At 34.8% G+C, this 22,736-nt stretch overlaps 3 protein-coding genes across 5 annotated transcripts; 2 read left to right on the forward strand and 1 right to left on the reverse strand.

Moving 5' to 3' along the window:
• The first annotated feature begins 2,605 nt into the window (after nucleotides 1–2,605).
• LOC105117641 (WD repeat-containing protein 44-like) lies at nucleotides 2,606–10,556 on the forward strand. 2 transcript variants are annotated; one of them, XM_011015371.1, is made up of 8 exons: nucleotides 2,606–4,697; nucleotides 6,255–6,345; nucleotides 6,683–6,840; nucleotides 6,925–6,976; nucleotides 7,065–7,147; nucleotides 7,330–7,423; nucleotides 9,429–9,497; nucleotides 9,645–10,556. In XM_011015371.1, exons 1-8 carry the CDS (start codon nucleotides 2,946–2,948, stop codon nucleotides 10,238–10,240), a joined length of 2,895 nt encoding a protein of 964 aa, XP_011013673.1. In that variant the 5' UTR covers nucleotides 2,606–2,945; the 3' UTR covers nucleotides 10,241–10,556. The 2 variants fall into 2 exon arrangements, with proteins under 2 accessions (XP_011013673.1, XP_011013674.1); XM_011015372.1 differs by lacking the exon at nucleotides 9,429–9,497.
• An 817-nt stretch (nucleotides 10,557–11,373) lies between these two features.
• Nucleotides 11,374–13,451, forward strand: LOC105117643 (protochlorophyllide reductase, chloroplastic). 2 transcript variants are annotated; one of them, XM_011015373.1, is made up of 5 exons: nucleotides 11,374–11,579; nucleotides 11,676–11,774; nucleotides 11,893–12,427; nucleotides 12,523–12,881; nucleotides 12,971–13,451. In XM_011015373.1, the coding sequence occupies exons 1-5, from the start codon at nucleotides 11,526–11,528 to the stop codon at nucleotides 13,124–13,126; spliced, it is 1,203 nt and encodes a 400-aa protein (XP_011013675.1). In that variant the 5' UTR covers nucleotides 11,374–11,525; the 3' UTR covers nucleotides 13,127–13,451. The 2 variants fall into 2 exon arrangements, with proteins under 2 accessions (XP_011013675.1, XP_011013676.1); XM_011015374.1 differs by having other exon boundaries at nucleotides 11,375–11,579; nucleotides 11,896–12,427.
• Nucleotides 13,452–13,997: 546 nt separating this feature from the next.
• On the reverse strand, nucleotides 13,998–16,866 carry LOC105117644 (lanC-like protein GCR2). The gene is made up of 6 exons (XM_011015375.1): nucleotides 16,561–16,866; nucleotides 16,228–16,406; nucleotides 15,629–15,740; nucleotides 15,360–15,476; nucleotides 14,959–15,270; nucleotides 13,998–14,489 (listed from the first exon to the last, which is right to left on the reverse strand). Exons 1-6 carry the CDS (start codon nucleotides 16,738–16,740, stop codon nucleotides 14,151–14,153), a joined length of 1,239 nt encoding a protein of 412 aa, XP_011013677.1. The 5' UTR covers nucleotides 16,741–16,866; the 3' UTR covers nucleotides 13,998–14,150.
• Nucleotides 16,867–22,736: the final 5,870 nt, after the last annotated feature.

The raw sequence follows: 22,736 nt of genomic DNA on the forward strand, positions 1-22,736 counted from the left end.
AGCCCAGCGGTGGGAGGGGCTTGTCCCCTTCCTCCGCACCTGGGTTCGAGTCTTATCATGCACGCCTGTCACCCCCGTGGTGCCTTACCTGCTCACTGGGCTTGCAAGATGTTCAGTTGAGCCGTGGGGATTAGTCGTGGTGCGCGTAAGCTGGCCCGGACACTCCACGTAAATAATAATAATAAAATAATAATAATAATAAAGAGATGTAGTTCAATTAGTTAGACTTTGAGTTTGCTCCCTAAAGATCACCAGTTCGAGTACCACAAATATCAGGGTCACTAAAAGTTTACATAGTTGCTAATTTTTTAGGGTTCTAAGGAATTAGTCAATGTGTGCATAAGCTAGTCCAGGCGCCCACAGTTAGCAAAATAATAATAATAATATTAATAATATTGATAACAATAATAATTTATTATAATAACAATAGTAGCAATAATGATGATGATAACAACAACAAAAAAATAATTATGATGATGGTGTAATAATAATGATAACAATAATAATAATAATTGAGATGATAATAATAATAATAATGATAACAATAACAATAATAATTGTGATAATTATAGTAGTAATAATAATAATAATGATGATGTTGTTGTTGTTCTTATTATTGCTAATAACAATATTAGTGGTAATAATAATAATGGTAATAATGTTATTAATAATAATAGTAATAGTTATATTAATGATAATAATAATAATAATAATAATAATTTTTAATTTTATTATGTAAATTATATTTATGGTTTTTTTTTCTTGATAATATTAATAATAATAATAAAAAATAACAATAATAGTAGTGACGTTACAGGTTATATTACTGTCAGTTCTGGTACATGAAGGTTTGGCTTTGGATGGTCACAGCTACAATTGGTACTGCCAATGCTGTGGTAATGGACAGCCATACCCTGTTAATGTTACTGCTATAATCATTTTTGTCATTAAATTTCCATGCTCTCTAGTCCAAGGAGCAAACTTGGCACTTTGTTACCTAGCTATGATGCCAAACCTTACCAGCACATGGTGGAATTGTTTTGCAAAGAGGTATCAAAGTTTTATTTATTTAAATTATAGATATTGTTGTTGTTTTTTTGGGTTTATAAAGATTAATATAGTGATGTTAAAATGTGGCTTAATTGACTCGATCAACTAGATAAAAACCCAATTCATTTTAAAAAAATAAAAACACTTTGATTCAATATTTTTTTAATATAAAAAAAATACTAGAATAACAACATTTTAGATAGATGCTAGTTAAATCTGCCCAACTTATAATTTAGATTTTAACCCTTATCAGATTCAATAATATTATCTTTTAAAATCTATTTTTTTTTTAAATGAAACAACCTTAAAAACAAGAGGGAGAGTCTTAATCAAAATTTAAAATAAACAATTTAACATAAGTTAAAAATACATGTATAAGTAGGGTTTGAATAAAAATTTGAAAGAAGAAAAAAAAAATATTTTTCAGCAACTCTTTTCCTCTCCTCTCAACAAATAAAGGGATCAAGATAAAAATAAAATAAAATTTTGGATCAAAATATTTGATCCCTAAAGTAAAAGGAGCAAAAGGAACTTTGGCAAAACTACCATCCAAAATTTAACAAAAAAGCAGATGGGCCAATTTTTTTTATAACAGGTTTGTTCTTTTCTAATTTAAATTATCTCATGTGAGAAATAAAAACAAATAAATTTTTATAAAATCAAGAATTAAGAGGAAAATAAAAATATTAATTCTTAATAAATGAAATATTAATAGATTAGATAAAAAAACAGTTTAAGGACAGGAAAAACAGTGTCAGGAGAGAAATTCAACAATTGTTTTATTTTTAATTTAATTGTACTAGTAGGGGTGTGAGTGGTTTTATTTGCCGTTATTGTTTTATCTATTTATTATTGATATTATTTCTTTTTGGCTAAAGAACAGTTCTATTTATGAATATGACGACAAAGCTTTATTTATTTTTTATTTTTGGAATAAAATGCACTTTTATAGTAAAGTAACTATCCATCACCTTTACACAATAAAAGTACAAGCAGCATATTGATAATGATATTAATTTGATTTTTATTAAAAAAATAATTAAATTAATTTTTTTAAATATTAAAATCAAGTAACAGCGGGTTTAAACCAATTAGTTATTATTTTTTTTTTAAATATTTTTTTAAGATTATCTTTATAATTTTTAATGAGTTTAATTTCAGTTTATTTTTTTAGTTTGATTTAAGTTTTTTTCCTGTGTAAGTTGGGTTCAATTCGATTGTTTTAAAATTCTAACCTATTTAATTGATTTTTTTAATGATTTGATTTCTTCAATTATTTTTTTTTAATTTTTTTAATTTAATCAATTTTTTAGTTTTTTTCTCCCCAATACTTCTACTCTCATCCCAGATAAAAGAAATTCCAAACTCAAATCTCCTTTCCAATGCGCCTGTTTGACACTGTAACGTAAAATGTTTTCTTGGAATATTTTTATTTAAAAATATATTAAAATAAATTTTTTAAATTTATATTATTAGTATATCAAAAATACTAATTTAATTTTCTTTTAATTAAAATACAAAACGCATAAAAAAACAGAATTTATCGCGCTCCTGAACACCAATGTCTAAAAACACAAAACGAACTCAAAAACACGCACAGAAGAGGGCATCCACCAACGCTGGCACATCTCCTCCCACCACACCACGCAGGGCTTCGTTCCCTCTCTTTTCTCTCTTACCGGATCTCCGATCCTCCCTCACATTATCATCCGTCGTCATTCCACATAACAGCAGCATTCACAACGCCCCCAAACAAACCCAGTGAAAACCCATTTCACTAGGGGCATTTCCATTTCCATTTGTATTTCTATTTCTATGAAAAAATGAAATGAAATGCCCCCCTCTCTTTCCCCTAACACTATCTCAACAATGACCCCTCCACAACCCCTCAAAAAATGAGCAGAAACGACACCATTACTGACAAAAACGACAACAGTAACGGTGAAGAACAACTAGTTGAAGAAAAAGAAGAAGATGAACATTTCTACGAGTCATTGGATCGCATTGCTTCCTCTTCTTGTTCTTGCTCCACTTCCAACTCCGACTCCGATCCTGACCCGACCCGTTCCAATTCCCCTCGTCTTCTTGCCAGTAATTATCATGTTTGGATCTCTCAACCCGAATCCATTTCCGAACGCCGCCAACGCCTTCTTCTCCAGATGGGTCTCAGCTCCGACCCATCTCTTTCTCGCTCCAAACCCGAAACAGCTAACAACGGAGATTTTTATTTTAACCGCTCCCTGTCATCGGATCGTTTGATCGGAGAGAAACTGCATGGTCTGTGTCCAAGTGATTCAACTGCTATCGCCCGATCGAAACCAGAAAGTGGCGGTTCGGTAGATCGTGACAATGATGATGATGAATTTAATTCGTGTTACTCTTCCTCTGTTTATTGTTCGCCTTCTTCCATTTTTTTGCAAGATTCAATTAATGTAAATAGTAATGATAGTAATTATAGCTGTAGTGATAATAATATTAATAACAACAGGCACAGCAATAATGGGCTTTTTGTCGCTGGTTGCGGTAAAAAATGCAAAAGCAAAAATGGGTCTTCTCCGAAAGAGGGTAGTGTTAGTGTTGATGTTGTTTCGCCTAATAAGCCGCCTTCGGGGAAACAACATTGTAGTAAAATGGAAGTGAATCGATCAGATTCTGCGAATTCTAATGGGGATTTGAATGGCAGTTTGTCAGTTGGGAGTTCGGTGGAGTTTGCGGAGGAGTTGGAATGTAATGGGGCAGATACCGATGGGGCAGTGGTGGACGAGGGAGGTTCGCGGGTTTGTACTATTAAGAATCTTGATAATGTGAAAGAGTTTGTTGTTAATGAGATAAGAGAAGATGGGATGTGGAATAAGCTGAAGGAAGTTGGGACTGGGAGGCAATTGACTATGGAGGAGTTTGAAATGTCTGTTGGGCATTCGCCGATCGTGCAAGAATTGATGAGGAGGCAAATCATGGAGGACGGGACGAGAGAAAATCTCGATGCCGATGCTAATGGAGGGATTGGAGGTGGGGTTTCAAAGTTTAAAAAGAAGGGCAGTTGGTTTAGGAGTATAAAGAGCGTGGCGAATAGTGTGACAGGCAATAAGGAGAGGAGAAGTAGTGATGAGAGGGATACTGGATCGGAGAAGGGAGGGAGGAGGTCAAGTTCTGCTACGGATGATAGCCAGGATGTGTCATTTCACGGGCCAGAGAGAGTGAGGGTAAGGCAATACGGGAGGCCGTCTAAAGAGTTGAGTGCACTTTATAAGAGCCAGGAGATACAGGCTCATAATGGGTCGATTTGGAGTATTAAGTTCAGTTTGGACGGGAGGTATCTAGCAAGTGCAGGTGAGGATTGTGTCATTAACATCTGGCAGGTTGTGGAGTCGGAGAGGAAAGGAGAATTATTGATGGAGAAACCATATGATGGGGGCTTGAATTTGTTGTTGATGCCAAATGGATCTCCAGAACCTAATTTGTTGTCACCACTTGTGGATACCCATCAGGAGAAGAAGAGGAGAGGGAGGTCATCTATAAGCAGAAAATCTTTGAGCCTTGACCATATCATCATGCCAGAGACTGTGTTTGCTCTCACGGATAAACCCATTTGTTCATTCGAAGGGCACCTTGATGACGTGCTCGACCTTTCATGGTCCAAGTCTCAGGTTAGTTAATTTACAACTCTGTTATTCTTACTTATTAATTTTGTTCTAAAAGCAACACACATTCATCAATCATAATTAAGGTCCAAGTCTCAGGTCAGTTATATCCATCTGTAATAGTTGATTGACGTTTTGAAATTCTCTCCCTTTAGCCATTACCATCCGGCTACTAACTTTTCTTGCTCTTTAATGTGGAATGCAGTGCAGATGCAAAACTGATTTAGTTATTTACTCGCCATCTTGTTATGATGTGGTTCAAGAAATTCTTCTCTTAATTGCTTTGAGCAATTTAAAAGTTTCCATACTCATGCACCATTACACGGGACGTTCTTTTCTTTCCAATTTCTTTCTCACTTTCAGGTCTTCTTTTAAGGAGAGTTTTTCGACTCCTGTCTTGATAGAAGGTTCAACCAGATAGAGTTTTAACACTTGCCAGTGTGGAATTTATGCCAGTTCTTTTGCTTTATGTATATCGTAGTTCAGTTTCTCAGTATTTCATTGTTGGTTACGTTGGACAGTTTAGAGTTCATAAGAAACTACTATTGTCTAGTATCTGAGAGATTATTAAGTTCTTCCAGTTTAGCGCTCCCCTGCTCACATAAAAGTGGGATCCATAGGTAGTTCTCATAGCTTTCCACTTATGACCGCCCTCAAATCACAGGCCTTTTGGAATTGCGTTCCAAACAACATTTCTTAAAAAACTGATTATTTTTGCTTTAAATTAGTTTTTTTTGGATCGTTTTGATATGATAATATCAAAAATGTTTTTTAAAAAATAATTTTTTTATGCATTTCCGAGTGAAAAACATTTTGAAAAGCAACCACTACCAGACTTTCAAACACCTCCTAAATCCTTTGGTATTGTTTCTGTCATCATGGTGTATTTTAAAAGTTAGATGAATGGCAACTGAGTGGGGATTTGTGATATTTTGGCTATGTTGAGAAGGACCTCTACCTTTTTCTCTACAGTAGAAATTCATGGATTTTGGGCAGCTTTTCAAGTTGGAAAAGTTCTGAAGATTCCTTGCCTTCAGATTCTGCTTATTCTGATCTCATCTCATTCTTTCAACTTAGTTTTAGTTTTCTGATATTGACAACTTTTATCTGCTGGCATGTTCCTTTTCTTCTTTCATTTTTGTTGTCGAGATTTCATGAACTTCCGCATGGCTACAAGAGAATTGCTGTTGTTTGTTCTCTAAAGCAGTGATGCTACCACAGATTTTGTTGTCTGTTTATATTTTAATGAGTTATAACAGACTTATTGATCATAAGCAGATCTTAAACATATTTTGGAAGTGTACAAAAGTTGATATTCAACTATGAATTAAGTTTATTTAACATTTTGCTGTGAAGATTTTGAGAGGGAGGGAGATGATGAGTTCTAGGTTTTAACCTCATCTGGATAAGTGTTTCAGAAGCCCTGGGGAGGCTTGTTGCCATTCAAGTTTACTTAGCTCTACCGTGAACTGAGATGTGTGCACAAATGTCTTTGTTAAGAATCATGAACCACTAGTTTATTCTTGCCTATCCTAACGAAATTCATTTTTTTTCTTTTCCCAGCACCTGCTTTCTTCTTCTAAGGACAAAACCGTACGCCTATGGCACTTGTCTAGCAATACTTGTTTGAAAATCTTTTCTCACAGTGATTATGGTAAGTATGTTGCGCCATACCTTTTTATGCTTATTCTTTGCATTGCCTATAACTTTGCAACCTACTACTTAAAAAGCTACTGTTACAATTGCCCCCCTTTTCAATAGAAGATCTCATCTGTGATAAGCATGGAAGACAGGAGTTCACACTTAACTGCATTTTCAAAACCCTATTTCACTGGTTCTATGACGTTCTAGATTTTCTTAACATTTAATGTGACTTTTTGTATATTGGCTTAACATTTTCTTTTATGAGATGGTCAAAACTAGCAAAGATCTTTTTCCTTCTTTCCTTGAACTTTGCTAATTGCATTATTTTATGGATTTCCATGATGCAGTAACATGCGTCCAGTTTAATCCTGTTGATGATAGATACTTCATTAGTGGGTCCTTAGATGCAAAGGTTCGCATTTGGAGTATTCCTGATCGTCAAGTTGTTGATTGGAATGATCTGCATGAGATGGTCACTGCGGCTTGCTATACCCCAGATGGTCAGGTAGGCCACGTTTTGCCTTCTGTATATAATATTCAAGGTTTCAATGTTTTTGCTTAACATTATTTTTTTTATGGTTTTCTGAAGGGTGCATTTGTTGGTTCGCACAAGGGAAGCTGCTGTTTATACAATACATGTGGTACAAGTTGATTCTTACCCACCATTCTCAAATTTCACCCACTCACTGACTACTAATTATTCTTTTGTTATTTGTCTTTTCTTCTCAGAGAATAAGTTGCAACAAAAATGTCAAATTAATCTGCAAAGTAAGAAGAAGAAAGCTCATCTTAAAAAAATCACCGGATTCCAGGTAATTTGGTGGCTCTAGCATGATGTTCAATTCCAGAGATAACATGTTTGGTTTAGCTTTGAAAAATACCTGAATCCATTTCCTGCTACATTTTTTTTTGCTCAAGGAACAACCTGCTGTGCATTTTTTGCACTCGTACCTTTTATGGTGCTTTCAGTCCTCTGATCAATTTTATTAAACAGTTTGCTCCAGGAAGTTCATCAGAAGTGATCGTCACGTCAGCTGATTCTCGAATTCGAGTTATTGATGGTGTTGAACTGGTTCGCAAGTTCAAAGGTAAGAATGTTGGCTTATCATTTCTTTTCTGGTCTTTTCTGGCCACGTTGTAATGAAATCATGCATGAAAAAAAATATTTTGTAAACTGACTAGGACGATTAAGTTAATAATACCAAAGCAATTAGGTAGCAAAAATACTTTGAGCCAAGACTTTTTGGCTCAGTGAAATGGTAAACCCCAGTCCATCAGGTCTTTGTTTCAATGATTTAGAAAAAAGCTAGCATTGAAGACAACTTTGCACATCATGCCTATCAGTGTGACTTAAAGCAATGCTGCCAGTTCTTTTCCACACATCAATGTTGAAATAAAAGCTCTCCCAGGTCAAAACCTCATGGAGACCTTAACAAACTTCCCAATCTCTGTTTGGGGGCATGCCTTGATGCACTGTGGTCTCAGTTTGCCTTTAACTTTGCACAATTGTGCATATTTGCTTTTTGAAAAACTTTATTGACAATATTTACTTTTATGGAATATTAATTTGTCATTAAGCATTTCTTCATTTGCCAATATTTTCCTTGGTTTCGTTAGTAACATATATTGGTAGTGTAAATATATTCTTTTACATTTATACTTAATTTTGTTTATTTGATGTAATACCTAGTTACATGCTTAGCATGCGTGTAAAAATCTGTAAGGCTTATGCCTTGCGAGGGGTAAAATACCTCATTCTACTCTTGCCTTTTAAAATGTTATCTGAAAGAACTGAATCCTACAATTTCTCCTGCCTTTTGAAGTGAGATATACAGAAATTGGATGTAAAATTAAGAGGACGAGAAGTAAATCATGTTTATTTAATTCTCCATGATAGCAGCCTTTTCTTTTCCTTTCCTGCTTATCCAATAGCTAGCGACATAGAGGAGTCAGGCTTTTTTATGCTGTTAAAATATTTGAAGATATCCAGGCATATCTGAAAAAACTGAGTAAAGGTTATGTTGCCCCATCATATCACGTATGCTGTAAGCAGCATATATTTCCCAGATTACACAATTCTGAATTTTAACATTAAGTTTGATTTTTGGGTTATTCTGGGTGTTGGAAGAGAATTTCTGTATGGCAGTTTTGCTTTTGGTATGCATAGATCATTTAACTAAACTATGGTATTCTAGCTCAAGTTTTCATAATGTCTCAACTATTTTGGTTTGCCTAGTGCTTGAATACGGGCTGGTAATGCAGTGTTGGAAAAACATGTTGATCCTGTATTAGTGAAAAGAGGATGAATTGCATTTGGATCATAATCTTCTTGAAAAATATATGGTAGATTTGTCTTCATAAGTGGAATCTTTGAAAAACCTGATTTTCTGCCTTGATTTCTCAAGTGCACCCTGTATGATAGGTCTCATCTACCATCCCCCTCCCCATGTATCAGTAACATGCTTGTAATCAGGTATCAGTCAATAAAGTTGATATATATATATATATGTATATATATATAGGGGTTGATTTAACTAAACCTAGCTTATCCTAATGGGCTTTGTATAGTGGACCATAATACAATAGATATTTTGTTGGTAGAAATAATGAGAACAAGTTGCTTAAGCACAAGAGTCGATGGGAATCAGTCACAGTTTTCTGTACGAGGAGGCAGTAAGAAGATAAAGTCGAGCATTTTTAGGATTTTTTATGATATACAATGAAAAAATATCAAATCATGGACACCCTTAGTTTTAAACAACTTGAAATGGCATATATTAAGGAGTCTTCATATGAGGTGGAATAGGAAATGTTTGATCTTACTCTTATTCTTTTTTTTGGGAAATTGATTGCACGTAGCTTTTTTTTTTCTCGTACATTTGAACCCATGTTCCAAAGGCCAAACCTTGTATCAAAGGCGTAAAATTTGGTGCTTGTGATTCCATTTTAGACTTGGTAACAGTATTTAAACTATCTATATCTATTTAAGGTTTTGACAAGTGATGCGATCTTGTTTTAGAATTCTAGGTCTTTAATACTGTTTCTTCAGCTTTGAAGGTGAAAATCTTCTGGAGTAATAATTTGATAGTGTAGGTCTTGAACAGAAACGAATTGATCTCTTCAGCTGCTTCAATGGTTGTTTCAATCAGCAAAACCTGAAAGGTTTTTCATTAACCTCCATTTTAATGCTTGTCATAGAAAATCATATATTTAGCAGTGCTTGTTGTCTTTGCTCCCCCCCCTCTTTCCTATGCATGCATTTTTAGGATTGTACCATCCTCAAAGATTAAGTTGATGATTCTGTGATAGGTTTTCGTAACACCAACAGCCAAATCTCAGCTTCTCTCACAGCAAATGGAAAATATGTGGTCTCTGCTAGTGAGGATTCATATATTTATGTCTGGAAGTATGAAGCTGATTCCGGACTTAGCAGAAGCAAAGTTGTTGCTGTCACACATTCCTATGAGCATTTCCATTGTCAAGATGCATTGGTGGCGATCCCATGGCCTGGCATGGGAGACACCTGGGAGCTACAAGATACTTTATCTGGAGAACAGAGTGGCCTCGATAACCATCTTGATGAGGTTTCCATTGTCAATCACCCACCTACTCCTGTTGAGGAAGCAAGTATTGAGGGGTCACAATCTTTATCCGGGTGCACAAATAGTCCTCTAAATGGAATTATTTCTTGTGCAACCAATGGTTACTTCTTTGACAGAATATCAGCAACATGGCCGGAGGAAAAGCTTAATTTAGCGACTAGAACAAGGAGTCCTCATGCCAGTGTGGATATCTCCAATGGGTTAAGCGAAAGTGTGTCTGCGTATGGTATGGTGATTGTAACTGCCGGCCTTCGAGGGGAAATCAGAACTTTCCAAAATTTTGGATTGCCAGTTCGGAGTTAAGGGGCTGAAAAGAGAATGATCTGGCAAATTAATGCAGGTCATTTTCGCCACTGGTTAAAACATGTACAGTCACAGAGGTGAAATGTGTAATTTAGCGATTTCCAATTCTTCTTGTGCTTCAGCTCATTGGATATTGAGTGCCGATGGATGAGCATTGAGAAGAATATAGATTTGTTAAAAAAAAAAAAAGAAGCGGGGGGGCGGGCCCAACTATGAATTTAGAAACCGATGTAGAGCATGGAAAAACCTTATTCAATTAAAATGAAATTCTTTCATATTCTTTAATGATCATGTCCAGTCTTGTAGGTTCTAACTTCTAACCCATTGTTGTCTATTCAATCATTGGCGCTCAGCAGCACTGTTTTTATCCGTCCTTGAAGTGACCTCACAGCTGCTGTTCTTTTGTTTCAGAACCAAATGCGTTGTGCCAATTTCTTTCCATGGAGCTAATTTAGACATGTATAATGAAGCAGATTGGCTTATCATTTTGTCCATTAATCCAAGGCTTGGGGCTTGGTCTTAACAGCTAGTAAGGTTATATCACAAAAGTTACCACTTGGTGTGAGCTTTGGCAGGCAAGCACATTTCCGCAGCTAAGAGGGCAGCTCTTAACCATCCACCAACTCATAGTGATGATTTAGCTGAGAGCTTGCGGGTGATAGTAGAAATGGACCTGAACCAAAAAAAATAAAATTCTGTGGAAGCCCATTGTGGCTACCAAAATCCAAACACATGTATGTCCCCGTCACTGCAACCGGGGACCCTCCACTTTGTCATGGCGCCTTGGCTCCCAGTCTGCAACCCCCCCCCCAACCATAGAGAGGCTGGCAAAACCTTGGCTCGAGTGGCACAACCTCTTAATCCATAATCCAGAAATATGCCCCCACCATTCCCTGTCATATTCAACACCTCAATATCTCCCAGCCCATAGCTAAGAGGAGTGGAACATTTTGGGAAACGCACCCAAATATCCCTAACTATTTGTCAATTATCAAAGGAACAAAAAGACAAGGCCATTAATATCATGGGAAATCCAAAACTCAAAATCTGATTGGTGCTTGGAAGTGACGTGGAAGATACATGTGCTGCTAATGATCTTATCCTGTCTGCCAAACATATCCTCCCCCCAACACACACATCACATATAATTCCAAACAAGCTCCTTTGCACACTAGTAAGCTGAGCTCTTCACTCCAGTCGGTACTGTATACAAAATCTATAGTCCTTAAAACAAAGGATTTGAAAGCCCATTTTACGAGGCACAGAGTTTGCTCTGCAAGCGTTAATGGCTCTCCAGGCTGCTTCTTTGGTTTCCTCTACTTTTGTTGTTCCCGAAGAGGTCAGATAATAGTAGTGCTTTGTTTTGTCTTTGTTTTTACTTGTTGCATTGAAGGAAAATTTAGTGTTGATTTTGGCAGTGGTTTTTTCTTTGCAGGGAAAATCTAGTGCATCTTTGAAGGAGTCAAGCTTGCTTGGAGTTTCACTCTCAGACCATGTCAAAGCTGACTTTAGCTCTTCTACATTGAAGTGGAAGGTAGCTACTATGCCGGTTCATTCTTGCTTTTTTTTTTTTGGCTGAAAATTGCATTAATTCAAACTCGCAAACAAAAGGGATTTTTCTAATGAATTCATTTGTATAATATTATTCACAGAAGAGGGAATTCAACCAAAGAGTTGGGACTGTAAGAGCCCAAACAATGGCCACTGCTACTCCAGCAGTCAACAGGGCTTCTTCAGACGGCAAGAAAACTCTTAGACAAGGATGCTGCATTGTCACTGGTGCCTCCTCTGGATTAGGTCTAGCAGCGGCTAAGGCTCTAGCTGAAACTGGAAAATGGCACGTAATTATGGCCTGCAGAGACTTCCTTAAGGCAGAAAGGGCTGCTAAATCAGCTGGCATTGCCAAAGAGAACTGCACCATTATGCATCTGGACCTTGCTTCACTGGACAGTGTCCGCCAATTTGTGGATACCTTTAGGCGATCAGGAAGGGCACTTGATGTGCTAGTTTGCAATGCTGCTGTTTACCTGCCAACTGCAAAAGAGCCTACATTCACTGCTGAAGGATTTGAACTTAGTGTTGGAACTAACCATTTGGGTCATTTCCTCCTTTCAAGATTGTTGCTTGAGGACATGAAGAAATCTGATTACCCATCGAAACGTCTCATAATTGTTGGCTCAATTACAGGTATATACACTATAACACATTTAAGGTTCATTTTCTTGTGAATATGTTTCGATTGTTTACACTAAATTTGGTGTTGTTTCTGTGAAATGTTTTAGGGAACACAAATACATTGGCTGGCAATGTTCCTCCTAAGGCCAATCTTGGTGACTTGAGGGGACTTGCAGGGGGCTTGAATGGGCTAAACAGCTCAGCTATGATTGATGGTGGTGAATTTGATGGTGCCAAAGCCTACAAGGATAGCAAAGTCTGCAACATGCTCACTATGCAAGAGTTCCACAGGCGTTTCCATGAAGAAACTGGCATTACATTTGCTTCCCTTTACCCAGGTTGCATTGCCACAACAGGCTTGTTCAGGGAGCACATTCCTTTGTTCAGGCTTCTATTCCCTCCATTCCAAAAGTACATCACTAAGGGCTTCGTCTCCGAGGAAGATGCTGGAAAAAGACTTGCTCAGGTAACCAAAACAGGGGAAACTATAGAAATAAAAATGCTCTGCTATGGGTTTGTATAACGTGCAATAATAATCTGCTCTTTCTTGTTTAGGTTGTAAGTGATCCAAGCCTGACAAAATCAGGGGTCTACTGGAGTTGGAACAAGGACTCGGCTTCTTTTGAGAATCAGCTATCTCAAGAAGCTAGTGATGCAGAGAAGGCTCGTAAAGTGTGGGAGGTTAGCGAGAAACTCGTTGGTTTGGCCTAATTAAGGCTGGAGAGAGTTTCTTGTGTACTAATCTTTGCAATGGGAGAGGCTGATGCGAGGGCAAAAAAAAAAAAAAAAAAAAAAAAAAAAAAGAAGAAGAAATACCGCGTCCTTTCGTGAGTTTGGATTTGGATGATTTGCTTGTGTAAACAATTTTCACTTTGTAGGAGTAGATGACTCCGTATCAATCAAATGGCACTAAAATCACTCACCCGTACTGCAAAGTTCAGATTTCTCTGATTAATGTTGGCAGGTTCAACACTTTCAAATCAGAAAAAAAGTTTTCTTGCCTATTTAACAGCTAAATGGACCATTTTGCAATAAACAAGCGGTGCCTGTCCGTTCGTTGTTTTGCACTTACAGAAGGCAAATGGCTGGAAGTGTTGTTGCTGGTATTTTGTCAAGGCCAATGCAAAATCGTTCATGTGCAATATCACTTGTTGTTGCCTTGTATACAGGTTTCTACCCCTCTCAATCCATTTTCCAAATTTTAAGCTTCCTCAACTTTTGACTTTAATACGGGTCAGCGGCTTGAAAACTGTTGTTGCTTCTCATCATTTTCACTTTTCCATATCAGACCTGGAAAAGTTTCCCTGGTCTTTATCAACTAATCATGCCATTAATGAATTCGTGTAGACAGAGAGAGAGAGAGAGAGAGAGAGAGGGAGAGAGAGAGATTACTGAAATACAAGTTCATCTACAATGCCTATCCTTGTTAGTAAAACTCTTTCTATTTATCCAATGAAAAAGAACCGAGTTATTCAGATAAAACCAGAGAATTGCACATGGTGGGCGCGGCCCTAGATGTGGCTAAACACAGCATGAATAAGAAGCCCCGAAAGCTAAAAAAATCTTTAGTAGTGTTCCCTAATGAGCATTCTATACTTGAGAAGAAAGTAATTCAAAAAGTTAGAGCCATACAATCAAGTAGCTAAATCCTTTCAAATATCTACAGACTGTATTAAGGTTAACAAGCAAACATGATATGATACATCTAGTAACAGTCGAAATATTATATGGCGATCTAAAGTTCATAAGCAGGGAACCTGGCTTCCGATGGTTCAAGGATGTCAAGGAAGAGATAAGCCATTCCTCCAAAACCCTCAAACAGTGAATAGGGGCGATCACCCCCATGCATCTTCCCTTCTGATACAAGTTTTTGTGCTCTATCATATAGAAAGCAAGCAAAGGCTTTGGCCCTGTATAAGTATTCCACATTACCTGTTAATCGGTAAAGTGAAACAAAAACATAGGTATTTCCACTGATTCCATGACATATGCCAACTCGCTTTAGCAAACCCCGGTTCCAAACCACCTCCCCTGCCTCCATCGCTGCCTGCAGAAACTCCTTATCTCCAAAAACCTGAATAATTCAAACATTGCAAAGAAATTCATGATGAGGTCACAGTAGCATTTCTATATTACAAATAAGACTACAGATTATGGTCTTTAACAGAAGAACAAAAAGGTGGTGGATGCAGACATCTGGAAAGTGGTAGCGATGACTTGTTCAATCTCATGTTCTGAACTTTTAGCACTAGAAAAAGACAGGTGATCGTTCCACTTTGGAAGAATGGTTCTTCCTCTATGAGACTGAAATTCTTTCTTCATTTCTTAATATGGACGAGATCAGAAATGTCATCAAACAATGGAATATTTATTTGGCCATTTACATGAAAAAATAGCATTAAATCTTCAACTAATGAGGTACTTTCACCAATTTTTATTAGCAGGTACGCAAGACAAAATGCACATAGTAAAAGACATGCCTAGATAAATTCCATTAGCACCTAGGCTACCTTATGCAGCTTGCATCACTATACAAGGATTACCTCAGCTGCTTTCGCAAGGGTAAGAGCGATCCCAGGAGCCCCATGACACCAATGCACAAGGCAATCAGATTTATTTCCTTCACTTGAAGGATAATTGCCACTGGGAAAATGGTTCTTAATCATGTAGTGTAAAGTACCCTTGACATCCTCCACCTCATCTGGTGTCAGTTCCAAGTCCATCAAAACAAGCATGATTCCAGCAAGTCCATGGGCAGCACCCCAGTACCTTTTTCCATGCCATTCATACAGCAGTGGACATTTTCCCTTGCGTATCAATCTTCCAGCCTTAATTATTTCATCCACAACTGCTCTCTGCAGAAGTTTCAAAGCCAACTTAGCAAAGGGTTCATTCTAATCAATAATGAATGCTGGATTGAAAAGAAATAAAAGAAATGCCTTACTTTGCGGCTTGTAGATATGGTTTCTTTACCAATATGCTTATTTAGAAATGAGCAGGCCCATAAGAACCCAGCTCTCCCATATAATAACTCATATGGCAAATCACTAGGAAGTTTGATCTGCCCTCGAGTAAAAAAAAAAGAAAAAGAAAAAAGAAAATCATATTAATTAGGTTTATAAAAGGATGAAAAAATATTAATTAAGATATATAAAAGCAACCAACTTTTGATGGAAAAAAAATGCATAGAAGGGGAAGAAATGCAACAGGCACCTCTTTGAACTGAGCTAAGTAATGATCTAATAACCTTCCATCCCCAGCATGCTTTGCTGCAACAGCACCAAGAGCACAAACACCAGCCCGTCCACATATAAATGTCACACGTCTGCAGCCCCAACGGATCACATAAGCAACTAAATCAAGTTGACTTATCTGTTTTCCCCAAGGATTGGGAAGTTACACTTACACCTAAAATTTAACCTAGACTTGGCATATAAAATTAAGTGCCGACTTCAAATATATTAAAAAATTTAAACATTTACGGTGACAATCCATGCCAAGATCAAATACACAATTGAGCATTTCCACAAACCAAATAACCAAAGACAAGAGAAAAATGCTAATAGAAAGCGAGACAACCATAACTGAGTGCATGATTCCCGTAATAATAGAATAATCAAACGCAGCACAACACATCGACGAGCTTCAATACGAATTTATCCCCATTTAACCTCAGATAAAGCAAGAATTGAATCCATAGTTGTTTAGAACTAAAGCAACCTCCGCATTAAAATATCTAAAAGTAGTAATACCTATTCTTGGATGAGCCAGCAACAAAACAGACAGAAAAAAGAGAGAGAGAGAGAGAATACCCAGAATCTCTAGAAACAGAATCGCAAGCCTTGATAATGTCAGAGCACAAGTTAAGATCATTCTGATTCTTGGTAACTTGGTATGCTTTCAAAAGCAAGTATGCAGTCCCTAATGCCCCGGTGTACAAACTATAATCTTTCACTCTCTTCCCACTCATTCCCCATGTCTCCCTCACCACCTGAAGTTAAACACAACCAATAAGAAAAAAAGAAAACCCTTCAATCTTTAACATTAAAAAAACTAAAGTAACATGATGGGGTGTGTCTGAAAGTTAGAAACAAATGGAAGCTAGTAGTCAAAAGGATAGAATTGAGTGAAAGGGGAAACTTAACTGTGTCTTTGACGTCCAACGCTGATGCTTTAAGTCTTTGAGAGAGAATGTTGTACGGCAAAGACAGGAGCTTTGTAAGTGAGTCTTTGTTGTTTCTTTCAGTGACTGTTTCGTCCACTGCTGTTGTCGTTGTTTCTGGTATGTAGTCTGGCATTTCATTTGGGAAGTAGCGGTCTCCCATTTCTCTCTTTACAGTCACAGTGTCTCTGAAATTCAACTTCCTCTTCACTACTCACTCGATGAAAAAGAAGAGAGAACCTTCGAGTTGGGTTGCGAATATCTGGTGGAGCGTATGTCGTTGGTTCTTGAAGCGACATGTTGCATGGTTTCAATGAAACGAATAGACAAATAAGTCTCCGTTCTATTTAGGGTTAATCAATTTTGTCCCTGGTCAAAATATTTCTGCATCATCATCATTATTATTATAAAAAAAATGGTATTTTTCACGTGAAAATGATATAATTATAAATTTTATCTATTACTTTAGTGGCAATGTAGCGTGATAAGATTATAATTTTTGTTTAAAAAATACAAGTATTTTTTAATATTTTTTTATACTTAACATTTTTATTATTTTACACTTAATATATCATCACTATTTTTTTTTGTAATATTTTCTTAGTTTTTATCTTATTCTTTACACTTTTTTCTAGAAAATAATAATATTTTTTATACTTTAAATATTTATTACTCTACATTCTGTCTTTTTATATTTTCTTTGTTCTTATCTTTATTAATTTTTTTTTAATTTTTTTTATTTATATTAAAAAAATATTATACAAAAACTACGAAAATAATGTTTCTCAATAACAATTATAACATTGTTTTATTTTTTTGTTATATTAAAAGTTAGCTTAAAATCTAACATGTTTTTATTAATACATATGATATTTACTATAAGCATTAACCTTTTGATTCATAGTTATATTTATCACTCGATGTTAAAAAACACATTAATAACGCCTACATATTAATTCTTTTACGTTAGAAAAAACTATAAAAAGATAAGTTGAATAAACATGTTAACACTTTGTTTTTTGCATTTACTTACACATATGATTCTCAATATATTTAGCCTTTTGATTTATAATTAGATTATAAAAAAATGTATTTTAAAGGTTTACATATTTATTTATTTTTGTCAAACAAATTATCCAACCCGTAGTGTGTTGAATAGATACATTAATATTTTATTTTTTGTATTTATTGGCATATATGATTCTTAATATATTTAATTTAATATATGCATAAGTCTTTTGATTTAATTAGGTTTTTTAAAAAACTATATTTGAAAAGTTTGCATATTTATTTTTTTTGTCGAAAAAATTATTTAACTCACATAAGTCAAATAACTAATGTCATCTCTAAAAATAAAATGGGTTAAATACCAATTTAATTAGCAACTCACGAGATCATTTTACCCGGGTTATGTTGTGGATTGGGTCAATTGTTCTTATAAAAATAAAAAAATATTTAGATATTGTTAATATATTTTCAAAAAAAAAAAAAATTATGTAGAGTTTGATCTAATGTGACCTGATTAACTTAACAAGTTCAAAAACAGTTAGGAAAAAAAAAATAGTTTGCTTTTTTTTTAAATAATATTTTTTTATAAAAAATTCAAACATTAATATATAAAATTAAAATAACATATAAAATTACTCATAATCATATAAAATTACTCATGATCATATGACCGTGATATCCTCCCTAAACAAATAAATACACACACATACATTTCATGTCTGCATTTCCAGCATTCCTATTCTCCCACCATTAATTACATTTCATCAAAATAACGTGCAAAAGAAATGTAAGAAAGAGAAAGTTTACCTGTGTTGAGGATGCAACGATTGCATTTATTGGTTCTGGGAAATCTTTGCTGATGGTCGTGGTTTAGCTAAGAAGGGTTGCGACTAGTGGTGGTCCATGGTTGAAGCTGTTGGAGATGAAAAACGGTTGCGCTAGAGAGGCTCACGGTGCTCTAACCAGAAGTTACTGGTCTGGCTAGAAAGAACCTACGGTGCTGTTGCTAAAGAAAACCATGACTACAAAAAAAATGCATGTCGTGATAGAGGAACTTCCATGACTGCTACTGGAAGATCATATATTATTACCGCTGAAGATGACGTTGCTTATAAGGTAGGTTCTGTAGAAAAATCCTTCATTGTTGTAGTTGATTGATGATGAAATGAATGTTGTTGTTGCTTTTATTAGAAAAATTTAGGATGGAAACAAATATGAAGTTGGTTTAGAGATGTGAAAACACTATCTTTAAGGTGTTTATTTGTCCTACACAGAGATAACACCTCCAAGATATAACTAAGTCCTGTAAACCTTTAAAAGAATAAGAAGATAAGATTAAGAAAAGAATATATGTATTTTATTATTATTTCTTTTCTTTATAGTAACATGTTTTTATAGACTTTGAAACATAACGATGAAATAATATAATTGTTCATAAAATAATATGGTTGTTGATGAACCACTATGATTGTTTATCAAACAATATGATTGTTCAATAATATGATTGTTGATGAAATAATATGATTATTCATCAAACAATATGACTATTCATGAAACAGTATAACTGTTTATATTAAATTCTAAGTTCAAAGCTTCAAATGCTATCTTTTAATATTTTAAATATCCATATAATAACATTAGGAAGCCAAATAGAAGAGTTTGTCCACCATGACTTAATTTACTACACAATAGAAACCCACACTTAGAAACATTAGGAGGGAGTATTTCTTTCTAATGTGGGATAAACATCTTTTTTTTTTTATTCATTTACAAACTACACCAACAATCCCCCACTAGTTTGTAATGAAGGTCTTTTCACTTGATAGAATTATACTTACAAGAAGGTATTTTGCAATTTAAACCTTCAATTAGTGTTAGAACTTGAATCCTACTAAAGTTAATGGTGTCTGTATATTAAACCAAAACTTTTATTGTAGAATAAAAGATACTACACACATAATACTATTCAAACTCTTAAAGAGGTTTACAACTGTTTAGCACTATTATGAGCCCACGCTCATTCTACTTTTCGTAATAGAACACACTGAATACTATCAGAATAAGGACTCAAATTAATTATCAGTGTCCAATAGATACAAAACAGTAACTTGTTATTACCCATTAAACTAAGAGATAAGCTTTTTGCTAATCCAAAGTTGGGTTCCTATTACTGGTATTTTTAATAACGAGTTTCAACCCCATTCCATTAGTTGTTTTTCGTACCATGTCTCTAGATAGTCCTTTTGTGAGTGGATCCGCTAAATTATTCACAGACTTCATATAGACAATGGTGATTGCACCATTTGTAATCAACTCTCGAATATATCCATGTCGAATGCTTAGATGTCTTGATTTACCATTGTAAATGTTATTATAAGCTCGAGATATAGTTGTTTCACTATCACAGTATAAAGAAATAGCTGACATAGGTTGTGACCACAACTTAATATCAAACAACATATTTCTTAGCCATTTTGCATATTTACCTGCAGCAGCTATAACAATAAATTCTGATTTCATGGTAGAATGAGAGATGTATGTTTGTTTCTTAGATGCCCAAGATATCGCACCTCCTCCAAGTGAGAAAATCCATCCTGATGTAGATTTATTATCACTTGAACTAGTCATCCAACTTGCATCACTATATCCTTCAATCACAACTGGAAAATTAGAATAAAACAAGCCTAAGTCGATTGTTCTTTTTAGGTAACCAAAGACTCTTACAATAGCCTTCCAATGATCTGTATTCGGCTTGCTTGTATATCTTGATAATTTGCATATAGCAAAAGCTATATCTGGTCTTGTACAATGCATAGCATACATAAGACTTCCAATGGCACTAGCATATTCTAGTTGTGCTACCACTTTATCACAATAATCATTTAACTTTATACTAGAGTCAAATAGAATATTAGCTTCCTTTATATTGAGATGCTTAAACTTATCGAGTATTTTCTCAATATAATGTGATTGATTAAATACATAGCCATTACTATGTTTCTTAATTTTGATATCTAAAATTGTATCCACTTCACCAAGATCTTTCATTTTAAAGATAGAAGTGAGATACCTTTTGTTTTCAACTATTCCAATCATATTGGTGCTAAATATTAACATGTCATCTACATAGAGACAAATAATCACACCAGAATCTTTTGTAAATTTAGAATACATACACTTATCAGCACCATTGTGATGAAAACCATTCAACAAAATTGTTTTGTCAAACTTTTCATGCCATTGTTTCAGAGCTTGTTTTAAACCATATAAGGACTTTACCAATTTACAAACTTTTCCTTTATTACCAGGAAGTATAAAACCCTTAGGTTGCTCCATATACACTTCTTCCTTTAAATTTGCATTTAGAAAAGTCGTTTTTACATCTATTTGATGAACATATAATTTATAACTTGATGCTAATGCAAATAAAACTCTAATTGATGTAATTCTTACCACTGGAGAATAAGTATCAAAATAATCAACACCTTCCTTTTGAGTAAAAACTTTGGCAACCAATCTTGCCTTGAAGGTTTGTATAGAACCATTGGTATTATATTTTCTTTTAAACACCCACTTACATCCTATTGGCTTAGAACCTGGAGATAAATCTACTAGGACCCAAGTATTGTTGGATAATATTGAATCCATTTCATCATTTATCGCTTCTTTCCAAAAAGTAACATCTCTAGAAGACATAGCTTGACCGAATTGCTTTGGATCATCTTCTATACTTAGGATCATAAGTGTCTTTTTTAATATTGAATTTCTATCACCTTCCACTAAAAATACAATTGAATCAGTAGAAATAAAATTTGTATCTATATGTTTTTTCTTTCTAACTCTTTGACTTCTTCTAGGTTCACCGGAACCTATTACTTCTAAGTTTTTACGTTTTTCACTTAACGTTGAGCTAGAAGTCATTACTTTAGATTTAGTTCTTTCACATTTGAATAACTTATGAATTTATATTCAATAAATTCAACATGTATAGATTTAACAATCACATTAGTTTCTAAATCTAAAAGTCTATAAGCCTTTGAATTTTGTGCATAACTAACAAAAACACTCTTAAGACCTCTAGGTCTTAATTTTATTCTTTGAGGATCAGAACTTTTATAAAAAGCTACACACCCCCACACTTTAAAATAATTCAGATTTGGTTTTCTACCGTTCTGTGCTTCATAGGGAGAAACATTTGATTTTTTTAGATAATACTCTGTTATGAATATGACATGTAGTAAGTAAGGCTTCACCCCATAAATTATTCGGTAATTTAGCATTCAAAAGCATGGCATTGACCATATCTACTAAGGTCCTATTTTTCCTTTCAGCAAGTCCATTATGTTGTGGTGTATAGGGTGTTGTCATTTGATGGATTATTCCATTTTCCTCACAAAAAGTAGAAAACTCTTTAGAAAAGTATTCTCCACCTCTATCACTTCTAAGAACTTTAATTTGCCTTTCTTTTTTATTTTCTACCATTTTCTTGAATTTTCCAAAGGCTTCATCTTTAGTTCTTAACAAGTAAACATAGGTAAAACGAGAATAATCATTAATGAAAGTTATGAAATATCTTGTCCCACCCCTTGTTAACATACCATTTATTTTATATATATCAGAATGGACCAACTCAAGTAATTGAGAATTCCTTTCTACTTTAGGAAAAGGCTTCTTTGTCATCTTTGCTTGAATATATACTTCACATTTATTTTTATCATTATCTTGATATGAAATATCACCATGCTTGCACATATATTTCAAATATCTATAATTTAAATGTCCTAATCTAGCATGCCAAAGAAGAGAAGTAGATTCAACTATATAAACAGAAACAACATTGATTTCATTAATACTGAACTTAAACATGCCATTACAGGAATAACCCTTTCCCACAAACATCCCACTTTTAGTTACAATTACCTTATTAGACTCTAAAATAATCTTGAACCCTTTCTTGCTCGAGAGACTAACATATACAAGGTTTTTCCTAATTTCAGGAACATAAAACACATTGAGTAAAGACAATTTTTGTCTAGAAGTAAAGTACAACTCAATAGTTCCTTTTCTAAAAAATTTGGTAGAATTATAGTTGCCCATCAAGACCTCTTCAGGTTTTTTCAATTCTTCATAAATATTGAACCATACTTTGTT

Source organism: Populus euphratica, unplaced genomic scaffold, assembly GCF_000495115.2.
Source record: "Populus euphratica unplaced genomic scaffold, PopEup_1.0 scaffold1467.1, whole genome shotgun sequence".
NCBI classification, from domain to species: domain Eukaryota; kingdom Viridiplantae; phylum Streptophyta; class Magnoliopsida; order Malpighiales; family Salicaceae; genus Populus; species Populus euphratica.